Source organism: Grammomys surdaster, unplaced genomic scaffold (assembly GCF_004785775.1).
Source record: "Grammomys surdaster isolate TR1022 unplaced genomic scaffold, NIH_TR_1.0 136, whole genome shotgun sequence".
In the NCBI taxonomy this organism is placed as follows: Eukaryota; Metazoa; Chordata; class Mammalia; order Rodentia; family Muridae; genus Grammomys; species Grammomys surdaster.
In genome coordinates, this window is record NW_021604594.1 from 5,744,913 (window position 1) to 5,764,136 (window position 19,224).

The window sequence follows — 19,224 nt, forward strand, 5'->3', positions numbered from 1 at the left end:
ATAAGACTCAGATGTTTTCAAAGATAAAGCTTAAATCTTCTAAATATTAACATGTTGTTGTTAGCTGTTCCCTTTTAAAGGGTAGTGTTCGTGCGCACGCGCGCGCACGTGTGTGTGTGTGTGTGTGTGTGTGTGTGTGTGTGTAGACAGAACTTGCAGGAAAAATAGACAACTGCTAAATTTAAGCTTTCCTCTGATTTAAAATTTCTTTTTTTTTTTTGATTTAAAATTTCTATCATCAAATACTTGAATAGAATTCCCCTATTTAATAGTGGTAGTCTACATAAAGATTCACTTTCCTAAAAAAAAAAATCTGGTGCTGGAGATGCCAAGCTAGTCTTTACCTCTGAGCTAACATTCCCCAGCCCAAAGCAATGTTTGATTTTATCCTAATAATTAATCTCCATGAATTTTATTATGGTACTGTATTACCATACTTAGGACGGAAAAGACACTGACCACAGATAATTTATTCCAGGCACAGGGAAAAAAATAGTACAATTACATTGTTTACAATTCTCTTAAGCAAGCTTAATAATTACAAGCTTAAAAGTATACTTAATAATTACACTTAGAAGTAATTTAACCTCTAAATTCTTACAACTTGTATGTCTTCAACTGAGAGTGCCACACCTGCACACTAACACACATTCCACCTTCAGGACAAACAGGACTTTTGAGCCTCTGGCTATACTTGCTGGCCATGTATCACAGTAACAATAATGCACCATAAAAATTCAAGATCAGGATTAAAGGAAAAAGCACCATAGAAAAGCAATAACAGCATAGCAATTATCTGACAACATTGCCCAGCATTGAACAGAAATCACCAATTTGGAAACAAAATGTTCTGTTATGACATGGAGAGAGTCCTGAATAACAACCCAGAACTTCATTTTCAATTCAAATGCTATATTGCCAATGTAGAATTTTTATGTCATTTTTTTAAGACCAATGGTTTAAATCCAGCTTCTTATTTAAGCTCACTGTATTCTCTCCTTAAAGTAAAAAAACTGTACACACTTATGATTTTTAAATGTTTTCAATTTAATAATTCATTCATTTGTACTAGTCCTTAATAATCAATCTTCATAACCACATCTTTATTTCATCAACAATCATCTCAGACATACCATCTGACAAGACTTGCAACATTATGACAAGAAACTATGCCTTCAGGAGCATGTTTATTGTGTTTGAGATGATACATCAGTGCTCTCTGAGCTACAAAGGGTAGAAGGAAATCCTCTCATTACAAACTGACAAAGGTAAAACATTTTCACAACAGCATGAACCACATACTCAGAAATAGATCTGGGCTTAATACAAATGACATAATTCCTAGTCATCTACAGCTACTTTTATAACTTCATACAGATAATGAATTAGGCTAAAATGCACTATAATATTTGGTAGACTTCAGGACCAGTATCCTTAGTACATCACAAAATACATTTTGATATCCCAAAGAAGCAAGACTTGCAAGTAGGCATTTGAAACATAACTAATCTACAGCTACAAAGTTCTACTCTTGGTAGCATTTACCTTTTGGGGGAGTCTCCCAGTCTCCAGAGGATAAAGGCAAGAGTAGAATCAGTATAACATATACACAGAAGTCCGTATTGTAAAGGCTATAAAGATCCGCAGCACAGTGGGAAGAGGCCTTCTGCTCCTTCACACTGCATACAAATTACGTGAATTATGTTGCGTATCTCTTGGTCCACTGTCTGGCTATCCTGTCATGTTCTGCTCTGTTGGTCAAATACTGAGTGGCTATACTTCCAACCAGAGGATCCGCTGGAAAAGTAAGAAGGACATTAAAACATGTATGCTTTCAACATATAGTTCTAATAAGGCATTATATTAAAAGTTATATTTCAGCAGCATGTTTTACTTTTTCATAAAAAAGTCTAGAAAACAGCTACATATTTTAATATTTAGAAAATATATGTATTTTATTTAATAAATATTTTAAACAATTTTATTTTTTGAGAATCATACATGACTACTATATTTACATTACTTTTACTTCTATCTCTCTTCAAAGCCATGAACTCTTTCTTTAATGTCAGATATACGAACATTCCATCTTCTCTCCCTCTTCAGTCCATGTCTTTAGGGCTGACTGCTTAGGAATAAAGACATAACCCGTCAGGGGCTCATCACTACAAAAGACAGTCTTGTTCTCCCAGCAGCCACTGATCATCTGTAGTTCATCAATTAGGGGTAAGAGACTTGTGAAATTGCTGAAGTCATTGTGTGCATCTTGCTTAGGCACCCTAGGATACTGTTGAGATGTCACTGACACAAGTTCCCTGTCATGTTATTCTTGACATTTTATTCAACTATGAAAGTCTGGTGGAGAGAGGCTACATTTTTTTGTTTTGTTATGCATCGTAACATAAGTTTCACACAAAGTGTCTATCTTATAATGCTATTCAGAATGAAATGTTCCCTGTTGGTCATACAGTAACACCTACAAACCTGTTATTTCATTTTAAATAGAATTTTGAAGTAAAAGTTGAATCTGAGGTTAAAACTTTTTTACAAGCAAAGTATGTACACATGGTATAGAAAGTGTGCCAAACAAAGCCAATACAGACATAATAAAAGGTTTCTCTTCTGGATGCCAAATATTCAGGATCTAATCCCTTAAAGTCATTTTTTCCAGATATTCTATATATGTCTTATATCTACAACTTACAGTGTGTAAATGTTTCCAGGTCCCTGTATCTTGACATACTATGAAACACTGTCTCCCTGTGAGTTCAGAGTTGTTTCACTCTTTAATATCTATTCTCTTAGTGGACGCTCTGGTTATTTCTGATGCCAATCTCCCTAATAGTAACATTTATGTCTTGACCAACATTAAACAAACACATATTATTTGTAGATTCATAAAGATTTGCTTACCAGGGTTGCAATCTGTCAAAAGGGAACAAATAGAGAGCAAAACCTTTGAAATAGTCAAAGCAGGACTCCAGTTGTCTTTCAGAATATCCAGGCAGATGACTCCCTGACTGTTGATGTTGCAGTGATAGATTCTGGTACGGAAGGTAACCTATACACAGTCACAGTAGAAACAGGAAGCAAACAAGATTTATTACCAATTCATCTCAACAGTAACACATTACAGATGTTGCTGACAGTAAATAATTAACCAGTACTATTCTTACCTTGGATGCAAAACAGTTATTTATTTAAAACTATTTTAAAGTGTTTTAAAAGTTAGCTTTATTTTACTTAAAAGTATTGATTTTTGGTTTTATTTTGACTTAGAATAGAAAGAACTATATTTTGCTCATTTGCTTTTGTTACTGCTATTTTGTTTTTGACACAAGGTTTACTAAACATCTATTATCCTGAAAACAACAACAAAAAATGAAAATTGAGCAGTGGGTAATAAGCTGACATTAAATGTGTATTCTTCTCAATGAGGATCCAGTTTATAGCACTGTAGCATGAGGGTTCTGACTCTGACTTAGCAAGGCAGACATGTAGACTTTAAGAGCTTCTAAAGATAACTTTTAGGATCATAGATTCTAATGGGCCACACTGTAAAAACACTCAAAGTCTTAATTTGAAAATACCATCAAGTGGTATGTACTCGACTTATAAGTGGATATTAACTGTTAAGCAAATGATCATCAAGATACAACCCATAGACCAAAGAGGTTAAGTAAAGAAAGCTCCAGGGAAGACACACGGACCTCAGTGAGAAGAGAAAATAGAATAATTTTGCAGGTTGTCTAGGGACAGGTGGAGACAGGAGCAAGAAGAATCCGGTATGGCAGGGAGGGATGAAGGGAGAGAGTACAGGGAGAGACAGCTTGAACTGAGGACATTGGGTGAGTATGGAAACAGTTCAGTGAAAACTTTCTGGAAGCTATGAAGGTGACCCTCATGAGGACTCTTAGTAATGGAGGATATAGAGACTGAACATCTTTTGTAGTCAGGTAAGTGGTGGGATTGCGTAGCATCTGGTTGCGTTGTTGGTCAAAGGGGGTCCCCATAGAGATCCCTAAACAACCCAGGCTGATACAAGGACAGAGGGGTGCTCTCTGCATAGCGTGTGTATGCGGGGGTGGGGTGGGGTGGGGTGGGGTAATAGCTGAGGCAACATTCATATAATACACTAAATTCAGAGAGGTCAAACTGGAGCCTGCATAGAGCCTTCACCCCTACATTCTAGTTTTTTTGGCACAGGATGATTCTTTATAGCCTACATACAGAAAGACAAACTTAGACACTAACTCAGCTACAAAACCCTTGGCCTATACTCTGTCCTGTTTTCCAGATGTGCTGGAGCAATGGTGGCAAAGAGTATGTGGGATTGCCAACCAATATCTGATTTAACTTGAGGCCCGCTGAGGGAGCCCATGCCCTACACTGCCTGGATGGCCAGGAACCAGAGACTGGATAGCCTAGAGACCTAAGGCAGAACCAAACACATTTGGCAAAACACAAACAATCAAAACTAGTGAAATGATTCCCAATAATATTCTGCTATACTCAGGTAAGTGCTTTGCTCAGCCTGTTTTTGGGACCCTTTTCCTCCAATTGGGTTGTCTTGTCCAGCTTCAATATGAGGGCTTTTGCCTTGTCTTGTATCTTGTTTTGTCCTCTCTGGCTGTTTTCTCTTGTAATCCAGCTCTTTTCTGATGAGGAAGCAAAAAGGGGAGGAGTGGATATGGGGGAGAGGAGGAAACTGTGTGTGCGTGTGTGTGTGTGTGTTGTGTGTTGTGTGTGTGTGTGTGAGGGGGGAGGGAGAGAGAGAGAGATATAGATATGGGGTGGGGTGGGGGGGACAACACAGAGAGAGAGACAGAAATCTTTGTCTGTAATTTGAGGTACACACCACTAGGTGGGACTATTGTTACACTGTGTTAGAGAATACTGTCCAGAAAAATATCCTTTCTAAAAATCATGAAGTAAGCCTTTATAGACTTCTCACACACACACACAAACACACATACAGAAGGGGGGGGGGATATCGACACCTAACCCCAAAAAACCCCCTCCCCCACCCCCCCACACCCACCCCCCCCAGGGGGGGGGGATATGGATAGATAAAATAAATAAAATAGATACACACATACAGATATACACTGAATCACAAATATACTAAAATATTTTCAGGATTTAAAATGAAAAGCATTTTTCCACAGAAGGAACCCCATAAAAATCAGAAAATATCTTTGGCTCTTTTGTTGTTTTAATTTGTTTTGGTTTGTTTTTACTGTATTTAATTTTATTTTTTAGATGCCTGTATCCTAAGGAAAGAGAAAGAAGGAAAGAGAAAGAAAGGGAGTGGATTTGGGTGGGAGGGAACGTAGAGTAGATCTGGGAGGAGTTGGAGGAGGATAAGCCATAATCCGAATATATTGCATTAAAAAGTTTTATTTAATTTAAAAAAAAGACAAGAAAAGCATTTTACAAGTTATGAGCTGGATTCCTCTTTAGCCAATGCAGCTAAACAGACTAAGTTTTGACTTGATTACTTTATAATGAGAAATCAGAGGAAGAAGCCCTTCAAATAAGTATCACATGTGAGCTTTGGATAACTATAGTTTTCTGTTTGTTACCCAAGTAAACAATCTGTTTGAATGAATTAAGAGGAAAGTAGATGTGAGCCTATCACTCTTCAATTCTGTATTAATTCACAGAAGGCACAAAATGAGTGTGTAAGCATTGGTTTTCCCTGTTACTTTTCTAGTTTTTGCTTATATAGGAATAAAGACAAATCCTTATTAGCAACCTATTTCTGAAAGCTATCAATGAGTTTTATTCCAGAGGGAGTTTTGCATGTTCACATTTATGTTTTCTTAAATGCACTGTTTTACTTACTGTTAACAAACTGTATTGAATATAAAATTATTTTTAAAAGGTAGAAGTCAGTCAGTAACTTTTTGGTTTTAAAAATTGATTCTGAGTTTTCATACTAATTCATGAACAACAATTAAAAACAAATTATTACAGTAATATACATATAGATTTTGGAAGAGGATAAATATTAATCAATATACACATAAGCTCTTACCTTTGGTGGCTTAAATGGATAATCTGAAGAAAATGTGATATCCAGAAAAAAAACACCACCTTCATATACAGAACCTGGTGGACCAAGTATAGTTGACCTCCATTCATAAATGTTATCTCCTTTAGGACCAGCACTATTTAAAAGAAATTAAAAATCAATACACGTATCTATAAATAATATAGGTAAACATCCTAAGTTAAATAAGCAATCTAAAGCAATAAGACCAACAAAATGTGCTCCTGCACACATATATAAATTCTGAAGTATTCCATATGAATAGAAAATTAGTTACTATCTGTTCCGTATCCAATAAGTACTCTTTGGTTAGATTATAACCATGCAAATACCCTTCTTTTTATTCAACATTCTCCATTAGATTTAAAATTCACTTGGAATCCTCTGAACAGTCCTATAATATTGGCAGGGAAAATTATCCTGGCTGTCTGTAAGCTTTTATTCTGTATGCTTTTATTCTTTTAAACTACCCATCAATTTAGAAATGATCTGGAAGACCTACTTAAGTAGTAAGTATAAAACAGTACTGCAACCATATTAATAATAGGGCATCAGCTTAACATGCTATTAATTCTGCAAAACTGACATCGTAAAACTAGTGAAGTTCAAATGACAAATGTCAACAAAGGTTGTTCTTATAGTCCTCAAATATTTCTACTGTTACTCTAATTTCACTGTGGCTGTCTCCGTTCTCCCAACAGATTTCACAAATATTTACCTGTGTAAGTACTCAAAGAGAGCCAACTTACAAATAACCAAATTCAGATGACTGAATAGAAGTAAGTTGAGGTCAATGTATTTTAATGGACTGTAGAACTGTAGACTGAAAAGATGATAGTTTAGACAAATCTACCAGCTCTTGAAGAAATAAAGATTGAGAGAGTGAAGAGTCCATCTTAAATACTGTAACATGGTAAAAGAGCTGAGATTCCCACCGTGAAACTAAATTCTTGATTCTAAAGTTTGTTTTCCTCCCTTATGCTGCATGAAAAAGGGTTTAACTCTATTACATCAAGATTTTAAATATAAGAGAAGCATCTAGCCTATGGAGTCTATTTTCATTTCCTTTATAGCATCACTTGGAATACAGAGAAGCTGGGACAGACCCACCAAGAGACACGGGAAAGGAGAGCATCCCTCAGGATTGAGTGCATTAACTCAAAAGCATTTTATAGCAGCAGACCTGCCACTGAGGCCTCATAGCTGAGTGGAAAAACCATGGGTGAAACTGACCAACCAACCATTCACTGTACCTTTTCCTCTAGCCTCCATGCTTTCTATTTCTCTACTTTCCACAGGGCAGAGCTCTACAACCTCCCTTCCACTGTGCCTTACACCATCGCTTTTCTCTCTCAAGTGAACAACATCCACAAGAACCCAGTAAAGGGATTTTCCCAAACTTGACTAAAATACAAACTGGTTTCTCTATCCCTTCCAACTTTTACCTCAATTTATTGTACCTTTTATAGAAAAACTCCTTTAAAGTATTCCCTTTGTGTCATCTCTAATTTCTCTACTCCTGTTTTTAAAATAGTTTCAAGGTGGATTTCTTTCCTCATTTTTCTATAGAAACAACTCTTTATCTAAGGTCAGCAATGACATCACTGATGGACCCAATGGTAGTTTCTCATGCAACAACTAACTGAATTTTAAAGTAGTAAATCAACTGAAAAGAAAATAAAACTCAAGAAACCAGAACAGGGGGTAGTCAACAAAATAAAGTATGACTAAAAATCCCATATGGAAAAGCTGTTGTTAATTTTAAAAAAAGTATAATATTAATAAAATTAAGTGGCTTGAGTGATGACTCAGCAGTTGAGAGCTCTGGCTGCTCTGTAGAGGACCCAGGTTTAGTTCCCAGAACCCACATTATGGCATACCACCATCTATAACTCCAGTTTCACAAGTGCCAATGCCCTCTTCTGGCCTCAGTAGGCACTGCATACACATAGTGCATATACATATGTGCAGGAAACACACTTGCCCATAAAATAAAAATAAAATGTTAAAAAATGAAATTAATTAGATACTCTGCAAATTCATAGGGAAACTAGTGTCAAAATATCAATTCTAACTTCATCTATGTGGTAACTATTCATCTCTGTAATGCTGACCCCCACCAAAAAATACCCCACAACACAGTATTCAGTAGATACCAACAAATAGGTTCTAAAGTTTATGCAAAAAAGAATTCAGAATATTTACTCATGAAGGAAGAAACAAAGAAGAAAGGTATTACTTAAATTGAAGATTTGCAACACAACTACATAGCCACAGAAAGGACATCAGTGTGTATAGGAGAAAAAGAAGAACAAGAGAACAGAATGGAGAACCCCGAGAATCGCTCACCTACAGTTAGTCTTTGTAAGTGCAAAAGTAACAATGGAGCAAAGGTAGAGGGCACAGAACTAGTAAAGCAAAATGACATAGGCAATGCAAAATGTCTAGATTTCCCTTGATTTTGCCTGTGAATAATTCACTTTGGAAGATACTTTAACAGTTTCTGAGAGACTAAGTACATCTTACTATATGACCCAGCAGTAACATTTGTTGCTATTTAACCAGGAAACAGAAAATTCAACACAAAAACCCATGTACCGGAGGAATACTCATAATTGTTGTAATTGGAAAGCAACTATCATAGTTTAACTGCTGTAAATAGACACCACGACCAAGACAACTCTTACAAAGGACAACATTTAATTGGGGCTGGCTTACAGGTTCAGAGTTTCAGCCTATTATTATCAAGGCAGGAACATGGCAGCTTCCAGGCAGGGATGGTACAGGAGGAGCTGAGATCTACATCTTGTTCTGAAGGCTACTAGGATAAGGGTCTTAAAGCCCATGCCCACAGTGAAACACATCCTCCAACAAGGTCACATCTCCTAATAGTGCCATTCCCTGGGCCAAGCATATTCAAACCACCACAGCAACCAAGGCGTTATTAATTGAAATAAAAGCTGCTACATCTAGATTGTGAACTATCACTCAGTGCAAAAGAGAAGTCAGGCGACAAAAGATACACATGTACCTTAAATCCACATTACTTGGGCAAAGAAGACAATTTGAAAATCTATATACTGCTACATACTATAAAATTCTAAACATACCACACCCTGAAACAGGCAAAACTATGGAGAAAATAAAAATTTCAGCAGAGTACCAGAGGGTAGGCTGATATGACAAGCTAGACAAATGTATCACTATATATTTGTCTAAATTCATAAAATGTGCAGCACCAAGAATAAACTATCATGTACTAGGGAGTTTAGGGGCTTTGTGTGGCAATGTATGTCCAAAGCAAGTTCATGGACTGTAAAACACAACACCCACATGTACTGGGATATTTTCGCTGCTACATTTGCAGTAAGGCTTGGTGATTGGGCTGTATGAAAGGTAGGTGCAGTGAAGAGTTGGGAGAAGGAGAGAAGAGGAGGAGGAGAAAAGATGGAGGGGGATCTACGTGTGTCTCTAGCAGTCTAAGGTGGTTATATTATCTAGGTTAGATAATTGGGTAACAATTCTAATCATGTGGCCAAATATATAAATCCATTGGATAATCTTTAAGCATTAAGAGTCTTCATTCTACCAGGTACCGCCGGCATAGCAGGAATGGTCTCGGCTCAGCCGAGCATTGTGGACAGTGTGGTGGATTGGCAAAGCCAGCCACCACGCTGGTGTCTCATGGGTGCCAGGGCCTGTGTTTCTAGATAGCCTGAGCCGCAGTCCAGAGCCGGAGCAGCAGGAAAATGGTACCTGCCCGGAAAAAGCCAGATCAAGTGCAGTTTTCTAAATATTACGTTATACCCACACCACTGGTGTGAATGCCAATGAAGGTAAGTTTGAGGGAGGAAGGAAACAAAGGGATACATGGTAATGCTGTAATTTCTACTAAATTTTGCTATGAAAAATTTATTCCTAAGAATAAAGTAAAATATATTTATTTAAAAGAAAAATTTGCATGCTAATGCAAAAAGTAGTAAATATTATTCAAGTCTTGGTTTCTGAATTACAAACAGATATACCCTTAAGTTACATCCTAAAGCTAAGTATTCTAAACTCTATGGGATTCTAACCATAAGCTATAAATGACACTTTTCCATGCCTCCCCATCAATATTAACATGAACAACTTTCCCCTATATCAATAAATAACTATGCATACGTTTTAAAAGTAACTAAATACAAAAAAAAAAAATCAGTGCTACAAGGTTAAGCATTTAAAATTGCATTATCAATACTACCTCAGTTTAACTACCATGGCTTCAAGAGTTCATATAGTTGGCAGGTATTCACTCTGGCCTCTTTCCTATCCTTTCAGACACAACTTAACACCATAGGACAACAGAGACAAAAAGTAAGATTCTGGTTTCAAAGAATGGAAGGCCAGAAGATTCTTATTTAATGATAAGAAAATGAAAGACAGAGGCCACAGTACTGTCAGAGTGATGGATAGGTAGACTACAACCAAGGAGGGAAGTGGACAGCCTATCAATCAGCCTAAGACAGGAAAGAGTCCAATGAAGGGGGACAGTAAGTTAGGACACTGATCAGCAAGCATGTCACAGCAAGGATAAAATTGAGGCATTTCTTTTGTGACAGAAGAGCCAAAGGAATCAGGACAAAGATGATAAAAAAGGAACAGACCTAAGGGTGGGCACATACCCTGCAAACATGATGAGGACAGGTCCTGGGAAGACTGGAAACCAAGATCTGGCTTATAAACAGGAAGGAAGGAAGGAAGGAAGGAAGGAAGGAAGGAAGGAAGGAAGGAAGGAAGGAAGGAAGGAAGGAAGGAAGGAAGGAAGGAAGGAAGCATCTATAGCTATTAGCCTTCCAGTAAAAAGGATAAGCCAGTGACTGTTAGTGTTAGTAAAATGTGTGGGAATAAAATATGTTCTCATTGATGACTACTGCTAAAAGCACTCAGGCCATTAACAGTTAGCAAGTATCCTAGCAGTTTAGTCAATGCCCTACTTTTGCTTTTAAGTGCTAAAACTAGCTCATCTGTTCACTGAAAATACTTCAAAAAAGTCCACCATATATATTGATAAATTGATATATATATGTCCTTAAAGGACACTGCAGAATAGGTTCATTTCATTTAAAAATGAATAATTCTTGAAATAAACAGATTACTATTACTATTCCTAAAACAAGCAGTGACTTCTAACACTGACACATGTTCACACAAGGAGGCAATCACCACTTAGAGAGAGTATCACAGAAATAAAGAAAAAGAACAGAGAAGGAGCCCTCAAGTTAGGATAAAAATTTTTAGGGACAATTAACAAGAGTAAAACAAAAAGTTCACCAAAAACCTTCCAGTCAGCTGCATACAATTTAAGCATTAAGGTAAGGTTTCATATATAAATGTTTATGCACTTAAAGAATTTTAAAGGTACAAACACTGGCATCTACAGCAGTATAAAATTGCATATCAAAAAGAAATACATTTGCTAGTTATGTTGTTACCAATTATAATTATAGCTGTCACTTTGCCTGCCTACACTTAACATTTCCTGTGCCCCACATCTCCTTCCTAAGTTCATAACTTCCCCTTTAGTTACTACTAACATATGTACATATGTTCATACATAGATGTAAATTTTTAGCCGGCTGTATCCTCTTACAGTTGTTCACATGTACACATGTCCAGGGTGACCACTTAAAATTCATGAGCCCATCCCTGAAGGAAACTTTCTCCATCTCAGCAGCCACTGGCTGCCTATTTATCTTCATCTAAGGTAGAATCAAACTATTACGATTTCACGCGTGCCATTTCCATGTCATTTCTAGGGAACATGATCTCCTAGCAGGCATCCTGGGTCTATTTACTTACAACCCCTCTGATCCCTCTGCTGTGATTTCCCTGAGCTTTAGGTACAGGGATTGCACTGATTATTATTAGTTGGGGTTGGGCACCCTATAATCACTTATTCTTCACATTTTAACGACTTGTGCATCCCTGTTACAGTCTCTATCTGCTGCAAAAAGATGCTTCTTTGATGAGTGGGTGAGAGCTACACTTACTTGTAGGTATAACGATATGTATTTAGATGCAGTTTCATATCACATTGATTTAGGAAAATGGTAGGTTCTCCTCTCAGGTCTATAACCTCTCTGCCCATGGCTGGTTTACAGCACGAGGCATGAATCCCTTCCTACTTACAAGTGCAATTACACAGATTTTAGTTATTGCCAAGATAAAACTGCAACTATTGGACCATTGTGCGTATCTTGTCTATGTGGTCATTGTGTCTTACAAACTTTTCACCTGGGTAGGATTATCAATTGATCCTTTCCTTGGGCAGAGTGCATACTATCTACCAATATTATGAGAACCAGCCCTCAAGAAAGCAGCTTTCAGATCAATTCCAGCTCAATACCTCCTAGTCCTGTGTCTGAAGAGTATAGTGTCTTCAGCAATAAGGTCTTACCCTTCAAGCTCTGGAGAGCAAAAATGTGCATTAGAAACAGTTTATACTGTTTGGGGAGATTTGTGCCCCCGACTCAAATAACGATTTGAGGGGGATCCCCATGCCTGGCATCTGGGGGTTGTTTAATAGTGTTCAGCATCCTTAGCAATGAAAGAAATGCAAATTGAAACTGTTCTGAGATTTCATCTTACTTCATTCAGAATGGACGAGAAACAAGAAATGACAATGAATCCTGGTGAGGATGCAGGGAAAGGGGATCCACACTCACTGTTGATAGGATAAAAACCTGGAAATCAGTGTGGAAAATCTCAAAAAGCTAAAAACAGATCTACCATATGACCCAGCTATACCATCCCTTGGCATCTGCTCTACGGACTCATATTCATACTCGAAACACTTGCTCGGTCACATGAGTTACTGTCTATCTTTTTCAATTGAAGAATAGAAATGTAAATAAAAAATACATAATGGAATTCTATTCAGCTATTGAAAAAAATATGGTTTTCAAGGGGACTAAAATTAAAACACTGGTGAGGTAACCCAGACCCAGAAAAACAAATGTCACGTGTTCTCACTTGTGGATCTCCCTCCAAATCCTTAAATTTTGAGTACATAACCTGACATATCCAAAGAAGCCAGAACAGAAGAAAGAGTCCACAGTGAAGTGAGTACTTAGGGCAGGAGCTCTAGAAATGGTGACCAAAGGGCAAAATAAAATGTAGGGAAGACTCCAAACTGTGGAGGAGTAAGAAGAGGAGTACAGGGAAAGGAGAAGGACGAAGTAACACTGAGAATATTTGAAAAGCCAGAGAATTAAAAATCTCACACACACATGCACACATGCACTCACGCACGCATATACTGTCTCTGTCTCTCTCTCTGTCTCTGTCTCTCTGCCCCCCCTCCTTCTTCCTCCCCCCTTCCCCAAAAAGAGTTATGAGGCATGGGCTGATGTTTCCCAAGAGTCATGCACTATTCAATAAACTGAAAAAGTTCAAAGAGCATCACCCTTCAAAAATAATGTAATTCATCATCTACACTGTAAGGCCGTACACTGCCTACACTGTATGGAACACTCTTCTGAAACATGTTTTTCAATTTCAGAAACTGCAACTTAATATACTGCCCTATAGAGTGGACTCTTCAGTAAGATCTATGTTAGGCACCATCTATCTAAACATTGTTATATGTCAGCACAAAAGCACAGGCCTTCTGGAATTATGAACTACCCTGTACCAGCAAAATGTTTTACACAAACTACTGCAAACTGCTGTGTAATCTTCTGGTTCTTTTGTAAATTATTGTGACACATGAAAAGTAGTTATGTTTGGGGGGGGGGACTTAATCTTTCTGTCACATTGGGAGTGAGTCCTATAAACTGCTTTCTTCTTTCTTCCCAGCCCTGACAATGTTGTATATGTGTTTTACAAGGGAAAAAGTAGTATTAATTTTGCATAGCTTTTTCTTAAAGGAGTTAGATTCAACTTGTTTTAAACACACACACAGATACATACACAGACACACACACACACATTCCATTTGTAGGATTATGTTTATGAAAAAATTAATATTTCTGACAGGTATACACATAAAAAACACTGATGGACTCAAAAAATACATATGGAACCTGCCTAAAGACATTCCAAATAATTCAAACTTTTTTTCTTGAGCTAGTATTACCATAGAGCCTTTGAACATGCTTTGTCTGTGTTGACACTCATCATCCAAATAGTCATACACAGCAATGAGAAATGTCTTAGAAGATACCTAAGAATGTCAGTCAGACACAACTTATTACACGACACACTTGTATAAGTCAGGTGAAATATTTCTAAAGCTAAGTGTACATAAGATATGAACACTTTTTTCCAGACCAACTCCAGTGGTCTATAATATTTCGGTGTCTGATGCTAGAAGAACAAAGATAAGAAAGTCAAATTATCAGCAGTTGTAAGCACGCTCTCAGGTCTCTCACGCTCACTGTAGCATGTAACAGTAAGTTTAACTGAGATACTTATTTGAAAAAAAAAATACTCTATGATTCCCTTAGCTTTTCTCACTAATGGAGATATCAAAAATCTCTTCCTTCATTTAAGTCTCCCCTTGTCGATCATCCCTCTATTTTTAAGCTGATGACTATAAATTTCTATCTTTACTAAAACAGGAACAGAGAAAGAAAATAACTTTAGTTATCAATGATGGCTGGGGTTTGGAATAGTTCAAGCATATAAGACAGATTACATTAACTACCTCAAATGCTGACATGAGCATGAGTGACCTCTACGGGAAGCCTAGAAAAACTTCCTCCTAAATTTTCCTAAGGAAAAACCATGTGTTTTTATTTCTTCTCAAACTTTGTTTTTAAGTGAACAGTTGCTATTATAGGGAACTGTAGGAAAAACTCTTTCTCTAGGTTGACAATAAATCAAATCTTTATGATTTATTAAGGATAAGTGAAGACGATAGCAGAGGAGAAGATGGGATGACAGGACAATCAGCCTACTACAGAGGTAGACCTAGACACTTGCTGATTCTCTAACTGCTCTGTATTCCTGCTCTCCTCCTCACAACATGCCTCAACATGCCTCGTAAATTTTAGTGAAAGGAGTTACCAGTTTCTACTACAACTAATCAGGCCAGGGTACTGCATATTCTCCCAAATTGTAGTTTGTTAAAATGAATCCACAGTGAATTTAATCTTTATAACTACAAAAATATTGCACTTAGTAATTAGATTCACTAGAGGAAAGAGAAATAACTGGATCATTTCATTAGAGATTTATTGACTTCTATTATTTTATTATGGGTACCTTTACCAAGAACAATACAAAGGCCTCTAACGTCAAGACTATAGCCTACCTGAGGAGACCCACAACAAACAAAGCAGAAATGTGATACACATTACAAAGGAGAAGTTTGCCTCGAGGAGTGCCAGGGGAGAATGATCAGAAGTGAGGACCAGGAGGAAGTAGTGCATGGGAAAGATAACTGAGACCTACAAGCATTAGTTGGTGGGAAGTAAAATCTCCAAAAGGCTGAGCAGCATTTGCAAATACACTGGGGCAACTGGAAATCAGGACAATGTGGCAGAATCATGAAAACATGACAACACAGTAAGAGCTGAGCTTACAAGAAAGTAAGGAACCTGCATCTTTATCCTAAGACAAAAGAGTACCGGTAAGCTTCACGTCATATCAACAAGATACCTAAGCTATTAACTTACGAAGAGATAGTTAATTTTGGATCATTTTTGAAGACTTCAGTCCAAGATTTAGAGATTCAATTGCTTTACTCTAGGTGGGTGCTAGAGAACTGAGGCAGAGAACACATGGCACAGTGTGTGGTTCACCTAAGCCATGAGGAACAGGCGCAGGAGAAAGAAAAGGTAATGATTTCACAACTTTCTTACAAGGCACATTCCCAGTAGCATACAGCTCCATTTTCCAGTTACCTAGGGACCATCCCACTGTTCTCTCTCTAGCCACATTACTAAGTTCCTTCTACTTGCTGTGGATTTCTGCAATAATCTAAGTGAAAAATGACAGTAGGATGGACTATGATGAAGGAAAACAATGAAATTGAAAGAATTTAAGGTTTTAACAGGTTTGGGAAGATGGCTATTCAGGCATGACAACTGACATTAAATGGTCACACCTACATCAAAAAATGCCAGTTATGGCCCTGTGTGCCTATAGCCCCAGATATGGGTGTACTGTATGTCAGGGCGGAGACAAGCAAATTTATCCCAAGAATTCATCAGAGAGTCAGCCTAACTCAAACCTGCAAGCTTCAGGTTCAATGTGGAGGGGGTAGTGTCAAGGACATAAGGGGAAGAGCCTTAGAGAAAGACACAGCACAGCCTCCTTAAGCTCGACTGGCATGTACAAAGGCACATGTTATCTGCACATACCACCAATCAACTAAACTGCTGTCAGATGTGAAGTGACAGAAAAGGAGTATCAGAAAATTTGTAACTTATAAGATGACTTATAAACTAACTATAAAGATGATAAATGCCATTCACTATAATATAAAAGTTAGTTTTGATATGATATGCTAAATAAGAAGCCTTTGAAATATCCAAGGAATTCACATGTCAAGGAGACATACACATATAAGTAGGTAATATACATCTCTGGAGCCTGGACTTCAGCGTATATCAAAGCGTTTCAGACCTGGTACATGGTAGTGATTAAGTAAAAGTCCTAAAGGTGGAATGAGACTGCCTTGGGAAGCACCATAGAGAAATAAGAGACAGACCAGACCCATGACAGATGTGTAAGAGGGACTACTGCCACCACCCATTCTAAAAAGATAAGAGCAAATCAAAGGGAATTTTAATTACATGAAGGTTAGAAAAGCCTGTTTATAGATTAAGGAGAGCTGAGTGAAGAAAAAAAAAAGTGTTCCAGTGCAATCTTCTAGACAGGTTAAGAGGAAAAGAGAAAACACTCATACAGGGTATCTTTACAAAGGACCAGGTATTCTACAATAAAAAAGGAAACACACTTTTCCTGCCTAGCTACTCTGCATTATCTCATATGATTAGATAAAGAAGTACTGCAGAAGAAAAGACAAAGTCATAAAAATATCAAATAAAATTAACTTCTATGGAATACTTTAAAACCCTTAGTCCTTGAAGTCCAGGATGGCTGTAAATGAATTAGGGAAAGGCTGGAAGAAGCTGAGGAGGAGGGTGACCCCATAAGAAGACCAGTAGTCTCAAGTAACCCAGACCCCTGAGATCTCTCAGACACTGAGCCACCAACCAGGTAGCATACAGGACCTAGTCCCAGGCCTCCAACACATATACAGCAGAGGACTGCCCGGTTTGGCCTCAGTGGGAGATGTGCCTAACCCTTGAGACTTGAGGTCCCAGGGAGTGGGGAGGCCTGGCAGCAGGAAGAACATCCTCTTAGAGACAGAGGGGAAGAAGAATGGAATAAGGAACTGGGGGTGGGGGTGGGGGGACCAGGAGGAGGGCAATGGCTGGACTGTAAAAAAATAAAACAGGTTTAGTTAGGCCTCATTGATGGAAAATCAAAACAACAGTATGCACTCAAGTTAAAAAACATGAAAAGTGTGTAAACAGCTGCCGAGGACCCAAAGGACCAATTGAAATACCAGCTCAGAGTACCCAAGATACAATTCACAGACCACATGAAGCCCAAGAAGAAGGAAGACCAAAGTGTTGATGCTGCAGTTCTTCTTAGAAGGGGGAACAAAATACTCAGAGGAGGAAATATAGAGATAAAATGTGAAGCAGAGACTGCATCCATAGATTGCCCCACCTGGGGACCATATACAGCCAACAAACCTAGATATTATTGGGGATGCCAAGAAGTGCTTGCTGACATGAGCCTGACAGAGCTGTCTCCTGAGAGGCTCTGCCAGAGGCTGACAAATACAGAGGCAGATACTCGATGCTTGCAGCCAACCACTGGACTGAGCACAGGGGTCCCCAATGGAGGAGTTAGAGAAAGGACTGAAGAAGCTGAAGGGTTTGCAACCCCATAGAAAGAACAGTATCAACCAACCAGACACTCCCCCCTCAAGAGCTCCAAGAGACTAAACCACCAACCAAAGAGTACACATGGAGCGATCCATGGCTCCAGCTGTATATGTAGTAGAGGATAGCCTTGTAGGGCATCAGTGGGAGGAAAGGCCCTGGGTCCTATGAAAGTTCGATACCCCAGTGTAGAGGAATGCCAGGGCAGGGAGGCAGAAATGGGTGGGGGAACACCTGCATAGAAACAGGGAGAGGGGGATGGGATAGGCAGATTCAGTGGGGGGTGAGGGGGGAACCAGGAAAGGGGATAACATTTGAAATGTAAATAAAGAAAATATCCAATAAAAAAAGAAAAAAGAAATATAAAAATGTATTAAAAAATTACAAAAAAAATATCACAGCAGCTTCAAGGCTAAGAGAAGACTCGGCAACCCGATATTTGTTTATCTTTGTTTATCTTTGTTTAGTAAGGCAAATATATCAATTTCCACATAACCTGAAACCTTTGAATATGACTGAAAACTGATGGCCTACACTAATGAAATAAGACAGAAGATGGTTAATGAATCTCATAATAAAAGCAACCAAAAACCTTAGAAAAATCTGAATATGCTCCAGACTTTAACTATAATTTAACAATATTAACTTATTAACAAATCTAAGAGCAGGGATAACATCTCTACTATTTCCTATATGTCTTGGACAAGTAACACTAATGCATTTACACTCTGTAGATCTGCAAATGTAAGGTTTTCTCAGATCACCTTTTACCTTGTGATGGGCATAAGTAATTTTCATATTCCAATGCTCTTTCAAATCATTCTGTTACAAGAGATCTTAGCTGTCATTCAATCCACCATATGAAAGCACAAGTCATCTATGTAATTCTATAATCCGTGCTATCCTTGTGTGACACAGAAGTTTTTGAATCTCACCACCGATTTTAACAATTAGAAGCACAGTGATCATCTGCAAAAATGTTAAAGTTGAAGCTTTTGTTACTGCCCATTCTCTGTGAGGAGAGACAAGGGGCTTTCGCTCAAGTGTTGACACTCCATATGAAAACTAAAATCTCAAGAAGCGTTACTCTTCATCACATGCCTTTAGAGATGAGAAAATGTGCTGAAGCACCAGAGGAAAGCTTTCAAGGCATACTCTATAAAAACTCAAGGCTCAAAAAACAAAACAAAACAAAACCTCAAGTCTCCTGTTCCTCTCCGG

General features: G+C 38.0%; 1 protein-coding gene across 1 annotated transcript in view; it reads right to left on the reverse strand.

Moving 5' to 3' along the window:
- Nucleotides 1-1,026: 1,026 nt before the first annotated feature.
- Ube2e3 (ubiquitin conjugating enzyme E2 E3) overlaps nt 1,027-19,224 on the reverse strand; it is a 47,944-nt gene continuing 29,746 nt past the window's right edge. The window contains exons 4-6 of the mRNA XM_028763025.1: nt 6,041-6,173; nt 2,914-3,061; nt 1,027-1,797 (exon numbers count right to left, since the gene is read on the reverse strand). Of these exons, the coding sequence (XP_028618858.1) occupies nt 1,700-1,797; nt 2,914-3,061; nt 6,041-6,173 (379 nt within the window). The 3' untranslated portion in view covers nt 1,027-1,699. The remainder of the gene's footprint in view (nt 1,798-2,913; nt 3,062-6,040; nt 6,174-19,224) is intronic.